The sequence below is a fragment of the Aquarana catesbeiana genome, linkage group LG04, assembly GCF_042186555.1.
Source record: "Aquarana catesbeiana isolate 2022-GZ linkage group LG04, ASM4218655v1, whole genome shotgun sequence".
In the NCBI taxonomy this organism is placed as follows: Eukaryota; Metazoa; Chordata; class Amphibia; order Anura; family Ranidae; genus Aquarana; species Aquarana catesbeiana.
Genome location: NC_133327.1, coordinates 381,469,353 through 381,486,386, shown reverse-complemented (window position 1 = coordinate 381,486,386; position 17,034 = coordinate 381,469,353). Strand labels below are relative to the sequence as shown.

The window sequence follows — 17,034 nt, the reverse complement described above, 5'->3', positions numbered from 1 at the left end:
AGGGCATCTCCTGTGCACAGCCCAATTCAGATCTCCCCACAGATTTTCAACTGGATTCAGGTCTGGGCTCTGGCTGGGCCATTCCAAAACTTTAATCTTCTTCTGGTGAAGCCATTCCGTTGTTGATTTTGATGTATACTTTGGGTCGTTATCATACTGAAAGATGAAGTTCCTCTTCATGTTCAGCTTTCTAGCAGAAGCCTGAAGGTTTTGTGCCAATATTGACTGGTATTTGGAACTGTTCATAATTTCCTCTACCTTGACTATGGCCCCTGGAATCATGGAATTATGGCCAAAAAGTTCAACCTTGGTTTCATCAGATCATAACACATTTTCCCACATGCTTTTGTGAGACTTCAGATGTGTTTTTGCAAAATTTACCGGGCTTTGGATGTTTTTCTTCGTGGATATTTTTCTTCCTAAGAAAAGGCTTCCGTCTTGCCCCTCCACCCCTTGGCCCAGACATATGAAGAATATGGGAGATTGTTGTCACATGTACCACACAGCCAGTACTTGCCAGATATTCTTGTAGCTCCTTTAATGTTGCTGTAGGTCTCTTGGCAGCCCCCCTGACCAGTTTTCTTCTTGTCTTTTCATCAATTTTGGAGGGACTTACAGTTCTTGGTAATGTCACTCTTGTGCCATATTTTTTCCACTTGATGATGGCTGTCTTCACTGTGTTCCTTGGTATATCTAATGCCTGGGAAATTCTTTTGTACCCTTCTCCCGACTGATACCTTTTAACAATGAGATCCCTCTGTTGTTTGGAAGCTCTCTGGGGACCATGGCTTTTGCTGTAGGACTAAGAAAATGTCAGAAAAGACCTACTAGAACAGCTGAAATTTATTTGGTGTTAATCAGAGGTACTTTAAATGATGGCAGGTTTGTACTGACTCCTATTTAACATACAGTACATTTGAATGTGATTGCTTAATTCTGAACACAGCTACATCCCCAGTTATAAGAGGGTGTGCACACTCATGCAACCACATTATTTTAGTTTTTTTATTTTTACTCCCCCACCCCCCCTTAAAAATTCAGTTTGTTTTTCAATTGAGTTGTACAGTTTATAGGTAACATTATTAAAAGTTCTGAAATGATTTATCTTTGTCTCATTTTTTTACATCACAGAAACCTGACATTTTAACAGAGGTGCGTAGACTTTTTATATCTACTGTATATATATATAGATAGATAGATATATATATATATATATATATATATATATATATATATATATATATATATATCTATCTATCTATATATATATATATATATATATATATATATATATATATATATATATCTATCTCTATATATATATATATATATATATATATATATATAGAGATAGATATATATATATATATATATATACTATATTTATGAACCATTGACAAAATTTATGAACACAAATTTTCTGCAGCCACTGATATGGCATACCAGATGTTTAAACTTTTAAACTCTAAATGCACACTATCTTCTGGTCCCTGTTCTCTCTTTCTTTAGTCTGACTTTTGGCTGCAGTCCACCTCCAGCTGCAACCCTGTTAGGCCTCTTGAACACAGCCTTAACCAATTGCCGACCAGCCGCCGTCATAATAGTGCTGCAGGTCGGCACGTTCCCGTGAGCCGTCGTAGCTGTGCGTCGGCTCCCTGACTCCTCTAGTCAGTCCCCTCCCCCTACAGTTAGAACACACAGTCAGGGAACACAGTTAACCCCTTGATCGCCCCCTAGTGTTAACCCCTTCCTTGCCAGTGACATTAATACAGTAATCAGTGCATTTTTATAGCACAGATTGCTGTATAATTGTCAATCGTCCCAAAAATGTGTCAAAAGTGTCCGATGTGTCCGCCATAATGTCACAGACATGATAAAAATCGCAGATCGCCGCCATTACTAGTAAAAAAAAAAAATAATACTAAAAATGCCATAAATCTATCCCCTATTTTGTAGACCCTATAACTTTTGCGCAAACCAATCAATATACGCTTATTGAGATTTTTATTACCAAAAATATGTAGAAGAATACATATCGGTCTAAACTGAGAAAAAAATAGCTTTTTTTAAAAAAAAATTGGGGATATTTATTATAGCAAAAAGTACAAATGTTGTGTTTTTTTCAAAACTGTTGCTCTTTTTTTGTTTATAGTGCAAAAAATTAAAACCGCAGAGATGATCAAATACCACCAAAAGAAAGCTCTATTTGTGGGGAAAAAAGGACGTCAATTTTGTTTGGGTACAGCATCGCATGTATGCTCGCTTGTCAGTTAAATCAACGCAGTGCCGTATCGCAAAAAATGCTCTGGTCATTGAGCAGCCAATTCTTCCGGGGCTGAAGTGGTTAAAGTACAGCGTATGGGTGTTCAACTTAATATACATCTGTTGCTGTGGCGCCTGGGAGCAGTAGTAATCGCCAACATCGGAGTGTACTTCTGCACATGTATGGGCCTATTTTTCAAAATGTAATGGGTGTGAGTTTTGGGAAAACATTGAAAGAGCCTGTGCATCACACCACTGATGCAGTCACCTGAGGTACATTTCTCTGCAGGCAAAAAAAATGTATATGCACACTGATCACTAGGTCAATGTTGCTGCATTTACTACTTTTTTGCAAAAAGTAGAATTTTTCTTTAGACTTCCATAAGAGTGCTAAGCCCATAAATTTTTCTGAGCTTTAAGGCATACCCCCACCACTGGTAAAACCAACTTAACACAATGAAGATAGTTTACTCCTTTGAGCTGCAATAGAGAATAAATTACTAAATGTGTGAGGCTGTTCACTATTAAAAAGTGAAGAGTTTTCACTTTGCAAAGTGCATTTTCATTAGCTTAGTAAATATGGTAAAGCTGTGTTCACTTTGAAAACCCATGAATGGATGATTGTCACAGCTTACCCTCATTTACAAAGCTATAAGAACATTCACTTTCCAAAGTAAACATGCTCCATTCTTTTAGTAAATTAACCCCAATGTGTTTTTGGGTCCTTGGAAAAAATTGTAGCACAAAGAGCACATTCATATTTTTCATGATTTTAATACAACTATTTCAACAGAACATTGATTTAAAAGAAAAGACAAAAGTTTACATTTTGCTGCAAATTAAACATAGTTATAGAGATTGAAATGTAGAAATTTCAAGTCACAATCATCAAAAAGCAACCAAACAACACCCCATCTCCTTTCCTGGAAGCGTACATGGAATCTGTATAAGAACAAGCTGTGTAGACCAAATTTTCATTAATACTTAGAGAGTGATATTGTCTGTGCTACAGGGCTATTGTGTACGTGACAGTTACAGCACAGATCTTGCCAAAAACTGACTCTTAATTCAAGATGAAAGCTTCTGCTGTCCTTCCTTTGCCATCCATTTATGTGTTCGTTCTGTTCTAATTTCAAAATCAATTATAGTTATCATTTCCACTCATTAAATAATTTAAGATGTTCTGGTGTTCAAGTCCAGCCATTTTCACAGTACTGAAAGAGTTTTTAATTAGAGTTTTCTGTTTTATTTAAAAAAAAAAAATTATATCAATAGATATAATTATTTTATCTTGTGTCATTTATCTGGATACATTACACAAACATACTTAAAGTGATATTAAAGTCTTGTTTTTTTTTGTTGAAAAATAACAAACATGTCATACTTACCTGCTCTATGTAGTAGTTTTGCACAGAGCAGCCCAGATCCTCCTCTTCTCTGGTTCCTCGATGACGCTCCTGGCCCCTCCCTCCTGCCAAGTGCCTCCACAGTAAGCAGATTGCTATGAGGGCACCCAAGTGGAGCCGCTGCTCTGTGCTTATTCAAACCCTTCTCTCTCCTCATTGGCTCACTGACTTTGATTGAAAGCAGCGGGAACCAATGGCACTCACTGCTGTGTCTCAGCAAATCAGGAGGGACAGCCAATGTCCTTGTGCTATATCACTGGATCAAGATGGAGCTCAGGTAAGTATTAGGGGGGCTGCTGCACACAGAAGGATTTATATCTTAATGCATAGAATGCATTAAGATAAAAAAAACTTCTGCCTTTAGAACAGTGGTTCTCAACTCCTGTTCTCAGGACCCACTAACAGGCCAGATTTGCAAGGTAACTGAAATACATCACAGGTGATATAATTTGCTGCTCAGTGATTGCAGTATTCTAGTCTGCATCTCCCCAAAGGTAATACTTAAAATCTGGCCTGTTAGTGGGTCCTGAGGACAGGAGTTGAGAACCACTGCTTTAGAACCACTTAAAGCTCGGTACACACTATAAGAAAATCAGAAGAAAAACGAGGAACGATTGTTCGATTTTCGTATATTGTGTACATAACTTTCAACATCTGATTCAGACTTTCCAAACAAAAATTTCCAAAGGGACAAACGCCCCAAAAAAAAATTGTACGTGAACAGAACTAATGATTTTCGTTTAATGTGTACTATTTTCGTACAGGAAAAAATGGATAAGAAAGACTGCGCATGATCAGAAACAATAAACAACAGAAAAAAAAAAACTTTGTCTTATAGGAATTTTCGTACAATTAGTACATGAGTATTATCAACAGCATGTAAGCAGGTGTTTACAGGAGAGAAAAAATAAAGTTTACTTTATTTTTGTGTTGCTGTTATTGCTGTGTACAACGTGACATTTCTGTTGCTTATCATTATAATGTGAACCATGATAAGGTTCTTTTTTTACTTTGCTTTGTAGTTATGCAGACAGTTACAGGCTGCCAAGAATGGGAATGGGTTAACTATCTCTAGAATCTTTTTCTGGGGTTTCTGAGTCCTGCCCCTTGCTATGAGCCACATAAATATCAAGGGAAGGCTCAGAGCAAGTTCTCTTTTCCACATAGGATTTACAGAGGAAGATTCCGTCCTACTGGAGCACGTAGAAGATGATATATACATACAGCACTTATACGATATTCTATAGACCATATGACTAAAAACCAGGGATCAATTAAGATAACCCTGCAGTGATATTTACAACATAATAATAAAAAAATATTTTCAATAATCAAAGTGGTAAGTGCTCCAAATAAAGTGCATATGTGCTCCAAGAAAATATCTGGTGCCGTGTGCCACACTCCCCTCTTGTGAGCCCACTCACCAGAAATCATAGACCACCAGCTTAGCCACCAGCTTTGCAGTCTGGGGTCAAAAAAGCAGTGATCAATCAGATCTAGTAAAGCCGGATGAATATGTACAGGAGCCTCTTCCAAAAGTATTCTGGGACTTTTCAGAGTCAGGGACTAAGCTCAAAGGGCAGGGAGGAACAGAAAGAACTCATAGTGAAGTATTGTAAAAAATGTGAAGAATCGCGCATCTCAGGCGCCACTTACACACAGGCTGAACAAACAGGCATCAGTACAACCAGGAAATGCCGCTGGTTTGACGAAACCGGAAGTTCATCAACGTGTTTCACCCCTCCTCAAGGCGTCATCAAGGACAAGAACGCACGCCGACCAGCGCCGTTTCCTGGTTGTACTGATGCCTGTTTATTCAGCCTTTGTGTAAGTGGTACCTGAGATGCACGATTCTTTACATTTTTTACAGTACTTCACTATGAGTCCTTTCTTTTTCTTCCCGTCCTTTGAGCTTGGTCGCTGACTCTGAAAAGTCCCTGAATATGTTTGGAAGAGGCTCCTGTATACAGTGGGGCCGGAAAGTATTCAGACCCCCTTAAATTTTTAAAGGATCTGTTGAGAGGATCTGCAAGGAGGAATGGCAGAGGATCCCCAAATCCAGGTGTGAAAAACTTGTTACATCTTTCCCAAAAAGACTCATGGCTGTATTAGATCAAAAGGGTGCTTCTACTAAATACTGAGCAAAGGGTCTGAATACTTAGGATCATGTGATATTTCAGTTTTTCTTTTTTATTAAATCTGCAAAAATGTCAACAATTCTGTGTTTTTCTGTCAATATGGGGTGCTGTGTGTACATTAATAAGGAAAAAAAATGAACTTAAATGATTTTAGCAAATGGCTGCAATATAACAAAGAGTGAAAAATTTAAGGGGGTAGAATATTTTTCGTCCCCACTGTATATTCATCCGGCTTTACTAGATCTGATTGATCACAGCTTTTTTGACCCCAGACTGCAAAGCTGGTGGTGTATGATTTCTGGTGAGTGGGTTCACAATAGGGGAGTGTGGCACACGGCACCAGCTATTTTCTTGGAGCACATATGCACTTTATTTGGAGCACTTACCACTTTGATTATTGAAAGTATATCTTTATTATTATGTTGTAAATATCACTGCAGGGTTATATCAATTGATCCCTGTTTTTTGTCACTTGGTCTTGGTCTATAGATATCCTATAAGCACTATATATATATATATATATATATATATATATATATATATATAAAATCTTCTACTTTGTGAGGTTTAGCTGCTATTAGGTCTTCGGTATTAGATTCATATTTATTTGTATATTTATTGTAGGTTTATCCTGCCAGCACTGTTTATATATTATTTGCCTACTGGAGCATGTGGCTCTCCTCTGGGCCAGCCTGCTGGGGTTATCCCTGGAAAAGGACCCTCCCAGCATTGGGCTCTTGCTGTGGATTTTGCTCTCTGGAAAGGTTTGTGCCTGAGAAGCCTGCATTAGTTAGGGCTGTTACTAGTTAGGAAAGTTACTACAAAGGGTGTATGGTGGTATATGGTGTATTACAAAGTACAGGGCCTGTTACACACAAACACGGGGTAAAGAGGAGGACATGTAGTTGCTAAGAGTAACCAACCAACACAAGGGAATGATATGGCAACTAGACAGTGGGAGTATGGTACTGGCAGGGGTGACGGGTTCTCTGCATAGCAAGGGGAGTCGTTCACATGGCAGAGACCTAAGGGACCTAGCCGCAGTTACAGAAGGAGTTGAGTTAAGCAAGTTAAGTTGTGCATGCAGGAGATTCGCACATGGATTCGCACATGTCATGGAGGAACCTGTATTCCATCACAGGAGTGAGGTGATAGGAAAGCTGGACTAGTGGGACAGAACACAAGCTCAGCAGTTATCCCTTTAAAATGTCACATTCCAAGCACAAGTGTATGTATCATAGGACAGTGTGGTGTGTGCAGCAAAACCTCAGGGTATGACACAGATGCATCAGGTGTATGGCTCACTTCTAAGTTAGGGTGCCGCCTTAATGTTGAATTTTACATGAACATGGCCCCACCTGGTCCTTGGCATTAGTGAGCACATACATTGGAGGAAAAGGGAAAGTAAAGGCCCCATGTACACTGAGCGAGCTGGCCCCACCCACAAGCATTAAAAGAGAATTTTGCCTACTTCACGTGCAGGGCCGGACTTACCATTGGGCTTGACTGGGCTCAAGCCCATGGGCCCCGGCCAAAAGGGGGCCCCGCGGGCCCTGTCCATTTTGAAAGCCGTCGAAAGCCGCAGAAAAGCCGAAGAGAACCGACGAGATCGGCCAAAAGCCGCCGAAAGCCCCCGAGAGCAGCCTAAAGCCGCCGAGATACACAGGACATCTGGCTCTGTATCTCGGCCGCACCATTTTTAAACTGAAAGGCTGCAATGACAAGGCAGCAATGACACTGGAGCAAGGCTACACTGACAAGTCTGCAAATGACACTGGGGCAAAGCTACACTGACAAGGCTATACTGACACTGACAAGGCTGCAATGACACTGACAAGGCTGCAGATGAACACTGATAAGGCTGCATTGATGGGCATTTTAATGTAAGTTTTTTTCCTTAAACTTCCCTCCTAAAAGTTTTTTTCCTTAATGTAAGTTTTTTTCCTTAAAATTCCCTCCTAAACTTGGGGTGCGTGTTATATGCCAGTGCGTGTTATACGCCGATAAATACGGTAATTATCATTTTATCCATTTTTATTGCTTTTATTAATTGTGGACCCAGGACGAATACCAGTACAGTATCCCCCACTTATACGCTTATATAATATCTACTTTTGTGAGTAGCCATTTGGATGTTTTGTCTTGTCCAATTAAACAGAAGTTCTTTAATACTGCACTGAGTCTGGCGCACCTTGTCCTTTTCTATTTCTGATTTATAGAGCTGTGCATATGTATAGAAGGTAGGGCCCGAAAGTGACTCAAGCCCAAGGTCCCCCACCACCCTAAATCCTGCCCTGTTCACGTGTGAATCACAGGTGTGCTCTTGGTTTTGCTCTCCTGTGACCCAGAGTCAGCTAATAGCGGGCTATTGCCCTCTATCAGCTGGAAGAATCCTGACAATATTGGAATGGTGTTGGAGCCAATGTGGGACATTGTAAGCAGGTGAGTACATGTGTTTTTTCCAAATCCCACACTTCTTCCATGAAAGCTGAAATTTAGCTAAAAATATCTCTACAACTTACGTCACTTACCTGCAATGAAGTATGTCCAATATTCTACAGGCAGCTGAATCCTGGAGAAATCTTTGCTTCAGGGATGCTGTCCTCTTCCTGTCTCTGAACTTCTGATGCTTCGCATGTTGATAGCTTTGGGTCTTCAAGCAGAAGCTTTAAAAGTTCAACTCCTTTTTCACCCATTTTCTGCACTGCACTTGTGTACATGCTTTTATTACAGAAGTTTTAAGTCTAGTCATGGTGTTCCAGATCCTCCTCTTCCTCCAGCAGTGAACAGGTCCTGAATGCCGCAGAGATTGGTGCTGCGTAATGACAATTTCCTTTGTGTCCAGTGTGCCTGGATGATGCCCTGGGCTCACATGAAGTGGGTTGAATAGCACTGGGTGTCATTCAATCTAAAAGACAGCAACATTCAGTCCCAAAGACACAAGAAGAGGACAGGTATCCCTGCATGAAGATTTCCCCAAGATCTAGGTGTCTGCACAATGTGGGACATAATTTATTACAGGTAAGTTATGTGATGAAAGCTGTAAGAATTGTTTAGCTAAACTTCAGATTTAAAAGCTAATTCTAGCTCACTCACTCACCCATGAGTCCAGGGTTGCCAGATGATTATCTGGGCTCACAGGAAGTGAGTTCAATAGCACTGGGCATCATTCAGTCCACAAGACTGGACATCATTCAGTCCCAAAGAGGACTGACACTTGATTGCACAGTGGTAAGCCAGTAGGAGACAATGCCAGAGATAGGGTGAACAAAACATATAAGAATGGATGCATTTTTAGATGCAAAAGTGTGACTAGATCTTAATATTTTAGTGATAATAAACAATGATTAAATAAGTGAGCTGAATAAGAACATTTTGCCTCTGAAATACTGTTTTCTTTTGTTTAGGCTGGAAATGCTGGTTAGAGCTCGAAACAAAGCACGCATTAAAGCTTGTTACATTATGATTGCAATCACTGTCGTAGCTTGCTTTGTGGTGATTGTATCCGGCAAAAAGGTAAGAAAGCTTAAAACCAAATATGTTTCCCTAGATAACACCTATATTAGCTGCTCTACCTCACTATTTTTAAACATCACACAATCCTAAAGCAAACAAATATACATTATAGGATTTAAAAATCACTAAACACCATTAGGCTACGTAACAACTGCTCTGTCTAAGTTGCCCACTGTGTAAACTTTACAGATGTCAAACAAGATTGTACAATCACTCAAGTAGGGAAATACAACAGAAGCATCTTGATTTCTTCTGCATATCAACATTTTACTCTGAAACAGCAGAGAATAATCACAAATGTAATAGAAAAATAATTATAACTTGCATTCTAACACCTATGTTTTATAGCTTATTCACTGTTACAAATTTGCTAGTTTTCTAATATATCGTATAGTATATTAATTTATAAAGAAAATGCATAGTGATTTTGCATACATTATTTATTAATGTTTTTCAAATATTTTATTTAAGGCCAGGAGCAGGCAGATCTGAAACAGTACATCAATTGTATATAGACATTTGAATATCCAATGGTATAGCATACAACATTTCCAATTAGTAAACCAGTGTGGTAACCCCACAAAAATCATGAAAACAATATAGACGGTAATTCAAATCTAGGTTTATCCTTTCTGTGCATAATCTAAGAACTAAACCACACAAAAAGTGATACGGAACCGCCCCTTACCCCTTTTTTTATAGAAGGGCAAAGAAATAAAGGCAGAATGAGAAAAGCCAGATAAGGTTATGAGAGAGAGAGGGGAAAGAGGGGGGGGGGGGGGGAGATGAAGGGAACCGAAAGCTTAAAGGTTTACTAAACCCTCACTTTTTTTTTTTTTTTTTAAATAACAAACATGTCATACTTACCTCCACTGTGCAGTTGGTTTTGCACAGAGTGGCCCCGATCCTCCTCTTCTCAAGTGCCCTGTCGGAGAATTACTCTCCTTCAGGACATCTGTGCGGGCGCGCTCCTGTGTCCTGCTTCTGCATCTATTGACACAGAAAGCAGGACTCGGCCCCGCCCCCTGGCGCCCGCGTCATTGGATTTGATTGACAGCAGCAGGAGCCAATGGCTGCGCTGCTATAAATCTATCTAATCAGGACACGAGACACCAGCCATAGCTGGTGTGCTCATCCCTGGGGTGAGAAAGACAGGGTTCAGGTAAGTAAAACAGGGGTCTGGGGGGCTGCAGCATGAAAGAAAGTTTTTCACCTTAATGCATAGAATGCATTAAGGTGAAAAACCATGACGGTTTACAAACCCTTTAAGGTGATACCAAGTTTCATAATATGGATATGTAGGAAGTAGAGACTGCCAAAGAAATTATGGACCCATAAGAACTTTCCCTTCTTCAGAAAGGTCAGACATGTTCCATAGTCTCCAGGTCTTGGAGTACTTTTTCTGTTTATGTTGCGCTGTGAGTATTAAATCCTCCATCTTATTGATTTCCTCCACTTTACGGAGCCAACAACTGATAGTTGGTGGTTGCTGGTTTTTCCACTTATGGGGAATGCAAGTTTAGGCGCCATTCAATAGGTGACGTATTATGGATTTTGTATACTTTTTTGCCAGGATGGCCAAAACATGTAGTAAGAAAAAAGCTGGGTCGTCAGGAATCTCAAAGTCAGTGAACTCCCAGATAATCTTCCGGACCTCTCTCCAGAAGTGTTCAAGCTTAGGGTAAGATCAAAAAATATGGAGCAGCGTTCCCCTACCCTCCTGATATCTCCAGCAGCGGTCAGTGGTATTGGGGTAAAATGTATGTAGCATATGGGGTGTACGGTACCACCTTGTCAAAATTTTAAATTTGGTTTCCTGGATCTTCATGCAAATGGATGATTTTAGAGAGAATCTAATAAATGTTTTGTTGTTGTTCTGGTGTGAAGGTGCGGTTTAGGTCTGTTTCCCACTTCTTCAAGCAGGGTAAACATGGTTGTTCGGAAGGGATGATCAATAGGTTGTAAGTTTTGGAAAGAACTCACGGTAGAGTTTCTTCGTCTGAGCAGTATTCCTCAAAGGTAGTCATATTACGACCAAACTCCCTCGCGTTAGGCAAAGAATGTAAATAATGGTGTAATTGAAGAGCTCTCCAAAAAGTGAGGCGAAAGGGGCCTGAGTTTTCCATTAGAGGATCAATAGAAGGCCAACGGTCCTCCATCAGAATGTGAAATGCTTGGTAGTTAGCAGCTCAATATAGTGTCCAAAATGCCTGGTCACGGAGGCTCAGAACAAAATTTGGGTTACCCAATATTGGGAATAAAGGGGAATCTCGTGTGGAGAGGGAGGCCTGTGTAAAGAGGTGCGAGTTTATGCGAATTGTAGTTCCTAATACAGGGTGTGTTTTTAGGGAACGCGGTAAGACTTCGTAGCACCACGGGGTACCTTTTAATAGGATGTCAGTTTGCACTTGCTCAATCTGCGCCCAAACCTTGGCATCATAATGACTATGCCAGTATACATTATTTTTACTTTTAGGGCTAAAAACTACTATTTCAAACATTGCTTTTCATTTTTGGGGTCAAGTCACTATGAAATAGTACATATTAATATTTACTGTGTAATATATATATATATATATATATATATATATATATATATATATATATATATATATATATATATATATATATATATATATATATAATAGCCAGCAAATGGAGCTCTAGCCTTTGTTTATGAGGCTAATCGTAAAGGCCGAGTTCACCTTTTCAGGCAGAATTTCACTTTTTATAATAAATAGAAATAGCAGAAATGCGACCAGATGCTTCTAGTACATACATATAGATATAGATATAGATATATACAGTATATGTAACTCCAGTTGAGTTACAAGATGCATCCCTTCTTTTAAACTAGAATTACTTTGGCTATATGAAGCATGCATTTGAAAATATATCAGCTTGACGCATATTTTATACTGACATACTGTATGTAACTAACCAGATAGACATACCAAATTATTTTTATATGTTTGTGTCTAATTCTTGTATAATAAATTGATACATTTTTTTGATTCATGTATAATGACTCATTTACTCATTTAAAGTCCCATGGGCAACTATTTTGTTTTTATGTATGATTTCATAATAAATAAAAGCCTTTTCTAATGTCTTTTCTGCACAAGCCATCCCAATGTGCTTATCTCTCACCTAGTCCATGGCAGCTTTAAATCTGAACCTCTCGGTTCAAAATAATAATAAAAAAAAAAAACATGCATTCTGACCCTATCACTTCCTGTAGCATCATATAATAATGCAGGAAACTTCATATACCATCATGCACTGCTTTACTGCATCACAGAAAAGGGTATGTTTATCACTCTGGACCATACCTCCCTCATCATTATACCATCTCTTTTTTTTTTACACCCACTTTCCATCTTCTTCCTTTAGGCCCCTTTCACACTGAAGTGCTTCTAAACTGCCAGTAAAACACTGAGCGCTTTTAAAGAGCTTTTCAGGCGCTTTCAAAGAGCTTTCCATTCATTTCAATGGAGAGGGGCGTTTTTTCACCACCCTGCCAGTGCACTGCCCTAGTGTGAAATCATTCATTGATGTTAATGGAAATAGGTTTTCGTGAGCTTTTCAGGTGCTTTTTTTAGCGTGAAACCACCTGAAAAGCGCCTCAGTGTGAAAGGGGTCTTAAGGTGGCCATACACTTGTACAATCTCCTTTAGATCTATCATCAGCTATATAGTGCAAGGACCTGCCTGATTTGATACAAATTGAATAGATTGTTCAGGTGGGTCCTCCTATTCCATCGTTTTAGTAAATCTAAGGCCCCTTTCACACTGGGGTGGTTTGCAGGCGTTATTGCGCTAAAAATACCGCCTGCAAACCGCCCCTAAACAGCCTCCGCTGTTTGTTCAGTGTGAAAACCCGAGGGCTCACCGCTCCTTCACCGCTCCTGCCCATTGAAATCAATGGGACAGCGCGGCTATAGCGCGGCTATAGCGCGGCTATAGCCGCGCTGTACGAGTGGTTTTACCCCTTTTTCGGCCGCCAGCGGGGGGTTAAAACCGCACCGCTAGCGGCCGAATACCGCAGTAAAACAGCGCTAAAACTAGCGCTGTTTTACCGCCGACGCCCCCTACCGCCCCAGTGTGAAAGTGCCTAAAGTGCCTAAGAGCCCTTTCACACTGGGGCGGTTTGCAGGCGCTATTGCGCTAATAATAGCGCCTGCAAACCGACCCGAAAGTGCCGCTGCTGTGTATCCAGTGTGAAAGCCCCGAGGGCTTTCACACTGGAGCGATGCGCTGGCAGGACGGTAAAAAAAGTCCTGCCAGCAGCATCTTCGGAGCGGTGAAGGAGCGGTGTGTATACCGCTCCTGCCCTTTGAAATCAATGGGACGGCGCGGCTATACAGAGGCGCTTTGCGGTGGTATTTAACCCTTTCTTGGCCGCTAGCGGGGGGTAAAACCGCCCCGCTAGCGGCCGCATACCGACGGTAAAACGCCGCTAATAATAGCGGCATTTTACTGCCGACGCCGCCCCCCGCCCCAGTGTGAAAGGGCTCTAAAGAAAATGTTACAGAGATAGTATACAAGTACATGGGCGGGAGTGGATGGAGACACTCAGCTGTCATTGTTCTTGTGTAAACACTCCAATTTCACTTTCAGGCCCCATTCACACATAGCATAGTGGAAGCGCACTTTCTTGGCGCATTTTTCCTATGTCATAGAAAGGGCAGCCCATTTATTTCAAAGAACTACATTCGCACAACAAATGCGGCAAAGTAGCTCATGGGACATTTTGGCATGTTGCGGTTTGTAATTTTTTTACTGTGCAATTTGCTGAATTTGTTGCGTGTTTGCTTCCATTTTTGGGTTACCATTAACAAGTAATGACACCAAAAGTGCAACTTTTAGGTGTATAAAGGTGGCCAAATACCATACAAACTGATTGTACAATTTTTCCTTTAGGTTTGCTATATAATAGGAGGACACATCTATCTATTCAATCACTCTGTACCCAGTCAGGCAGGCTCTTGCACTACATAGTTGATGGTAAATCTAAAGGAGTTTGTACATTCAGATTGTATAGTGTATGGTCAGCTTTACATACTTCCAGGGGCACACTTCTCCTGTTTTCAACATTACAGTTCTGTTCCACATAGACTGTTATGTGATTGCTCAGCTCCTGCACACTCTCCCAAATGAATTATCTATGCAAGATGAAGGCAACATACAAATGATCAATACTGGAAAGCCCTGGCTTTGTATAGAGGGAGAACAGTGCTCACTGATATATATATTGAAAAAACATGAAACTGCAGAGATGGACAGAAGAAATCTTCTGGAGGGGGAGGGCAGGTGCAGGGTGTGTTTTAATGAGGTCAGCTGCTGAACTTCTTCCTTCTAACAGCTTTTACATCCTAAGCGCTGGTTCACACAGGGGCAACACGACTTACAGCGCGACTTAGCAAGGCGACTTCAGCGCGACTTCAGTGCGACTTCAGCGCGACTTGGGGCGACTTACAAGGCGACATCAAGTCGCCTCCAAGACAGGCGACTTTCCAGTGGCCAATCAAACTACAATCCGCTCTGGGGGAGGGAGGGGTTTGCTTGAAAAAAACATCTTCTCTTCCTGTGAAGTCGCTTCACTATAGACCATGATCCGACTTGTAGGCGACTTCCATTGAAATCAATGGGTACAAGTCGCCTACAAGTCGCCTTGAAGTAGTACAGGGACCTTTTCTGAAGTCGGAGCGACTTCAGTAGCGTACATATAGACGGCTCTCATTCACTTACATGGACTTTCAGATGTCAAGCGACTTGGGGCGACTTGAGGTCTGACAAGTCGGATCCCAAGTCGCGGTAGTGTGAACCGGCACTGAGGGTCAAAAGTGTGTAGTCATAGGACACAACCCCTGCCACACCTCCCTTAAAGGAGAATTGTACAAAAAAAGATTGGTCAAACCCACAAGTGCTTTTTTACAACTACGATTCCTTTATATTGACTTTTGGATCTAAATTAAAGGTTTAGCACAGGTAAACACTTTTTGGAAGATAAATAGTGCATTTTATATACATCTATATAGATCAGATCAAAATGAGGGACAAATGAGGATTGCTAAAGAACATCAATTTGCTAAAGTTCTACTTTAAATACCCAGTTAAAGTATACCTTCTAGCCACCTGACAGTTATGTTGACCTCCTGGCTTGCCTTCTTTTTCCGTCATTAACCAGAAACAAATCGGCAGATCAGAAAATGCAGATAAAATTCCTAATTCCAAAATATTCAAGTATTCTTTGTGTGTTATATTTTTTTCAGGCTGCCGCACGTCACGAGTCACTAACAAGTCTGAACTTAGCAAAGAAAGAAATGTGGCGTAGAGAAGCAGAAAAGAAGCAATGAACTCATTCAGCAGATTCAAATTAATGGATACATTATATGGACAATTATACTTCCATCATGAGTTTGTTTCCACACACTATATAGTTTTCCTGCTTGCATTGTTTCCACTGCCTGTTTTTTTTTCAGTCAAGCATTTTGGGTTTCAGAATCAAAACTGTCTGACAAGAGAACTGATCCTAACGTATTGGTGACTATAAGAACCATGAAGTGTTCTGTTTTTTGAGTCACAGGCAATCAATTCTTTGTTTATTCCCCGGGTGCCGAACTCGGGCCTGAGGACCCTAGCAGCCAGTAGTTGGAACATTGATAGCTGTAATAGCAATGATATCTAACAGTCTCATGTAACATGTCTCCATTCATACTTGTAGCATGTCCTCAGTTTCTGACCATCGCTTGCAGTATTTCAACACTAGTCTGGTTTCTACCTTTATAGGAGAACTAAGGGCTCATTCATATGAGCTTTGGTCTCTAAAGAGTGATCCATTTTTAGGTTGCTTTTCAGAAAGCATTTGGCAAGCGTCAAGAAAGCGTATTATCACTTCTCCACTGACTGCTTTAACCCTTTTATCACCAAACTATTCACCTGAAATGGCAAAATGGCTCCATTCGCTTGAAATGGCAAAAGGGGGTAATATTTCTGACAGGGCCGCTAAGCAAAGCATTGCAGCTGCTACGTGTGTACACCCGGCTGCTACCTTTACAGCTAAAGGGGTGACAGTTGGGGAGGTAAAAGAGAGGCTCAATAATGGGGTTTTACCAACCCTCAACTTATGGTGTGGACAAGTCCTTAGAAAGAAAATAATTACATATGCTAAAGACATGAAAAGCTCTTTCTATAGACACTTCAATGTATGTGCCATCTACGGTATTTATATAGAGTCATGTCATTGTATCCTTGTACAGCTGTATTTACTGCAAACGTTATATCTTGCTTACTCTCTGCCCATTTAAAGTGGATTTAAACCTTTTACATAAACATTTTGAAAAAGGGCCCCCAGGAGCTTTATTAATATTATTATTATACAGGATTTATATAGTAACAGTTTGCGCAGCACTTTATACCAGAGTGTACTCATATGCACAGCATATTAGCACATTATGGCAGACTTACCTGCCAAATGATCATCTCTAGCAGTGCAATTTCAGTGATCCTGTCAATCACAAGCACTTCCATATTCTCCCAGCAGTGGCGGCTGGTGCTCAAAATTTTTTGGGGGGGTGCACAATATTAAATAAATTTGCGAACAAGTTCTAAAAAAAAGGCTGCAGGGGAAAAAAGACTGACAGATTATGACGGAATGTTGGCGACGGAGGAAGCGGTGCACAAGGACAAAAATGAAGATCTATCCCCGTA

The 17,034-nt window shown here is 40.4% G+C and overlaps 1 protein-coding gene across 1 annotated transcript in view; it reads left to right on the top strand.

The window, feature by feature from the left end:
• Positions 1 to 16,668, top strand: part of FAM162B (family with sequence similarity 162 member B) — a 29,312-nt gene extending 12,644 nt beyond the window's left edge. The window contains exons 3-4 of the mRNA XM_073627134.1: positions 9,214 to 9,322; positions 15,597 to 16,668. Coding sequence (XP_073483235.1) covers positions 9,214 to 9,322; positions 15,597 to 15,680 — 193 coding nt within the window. The 3' untranslated portion in view covers positions 15,681 to 16,668. The remainder of the gene's footprint in view (positions 1 to 9,213; positions 9,323 to 15,596) is intronic.
• Positions 16,669 to 17,034: the final 366 nt, after the last annotated feature.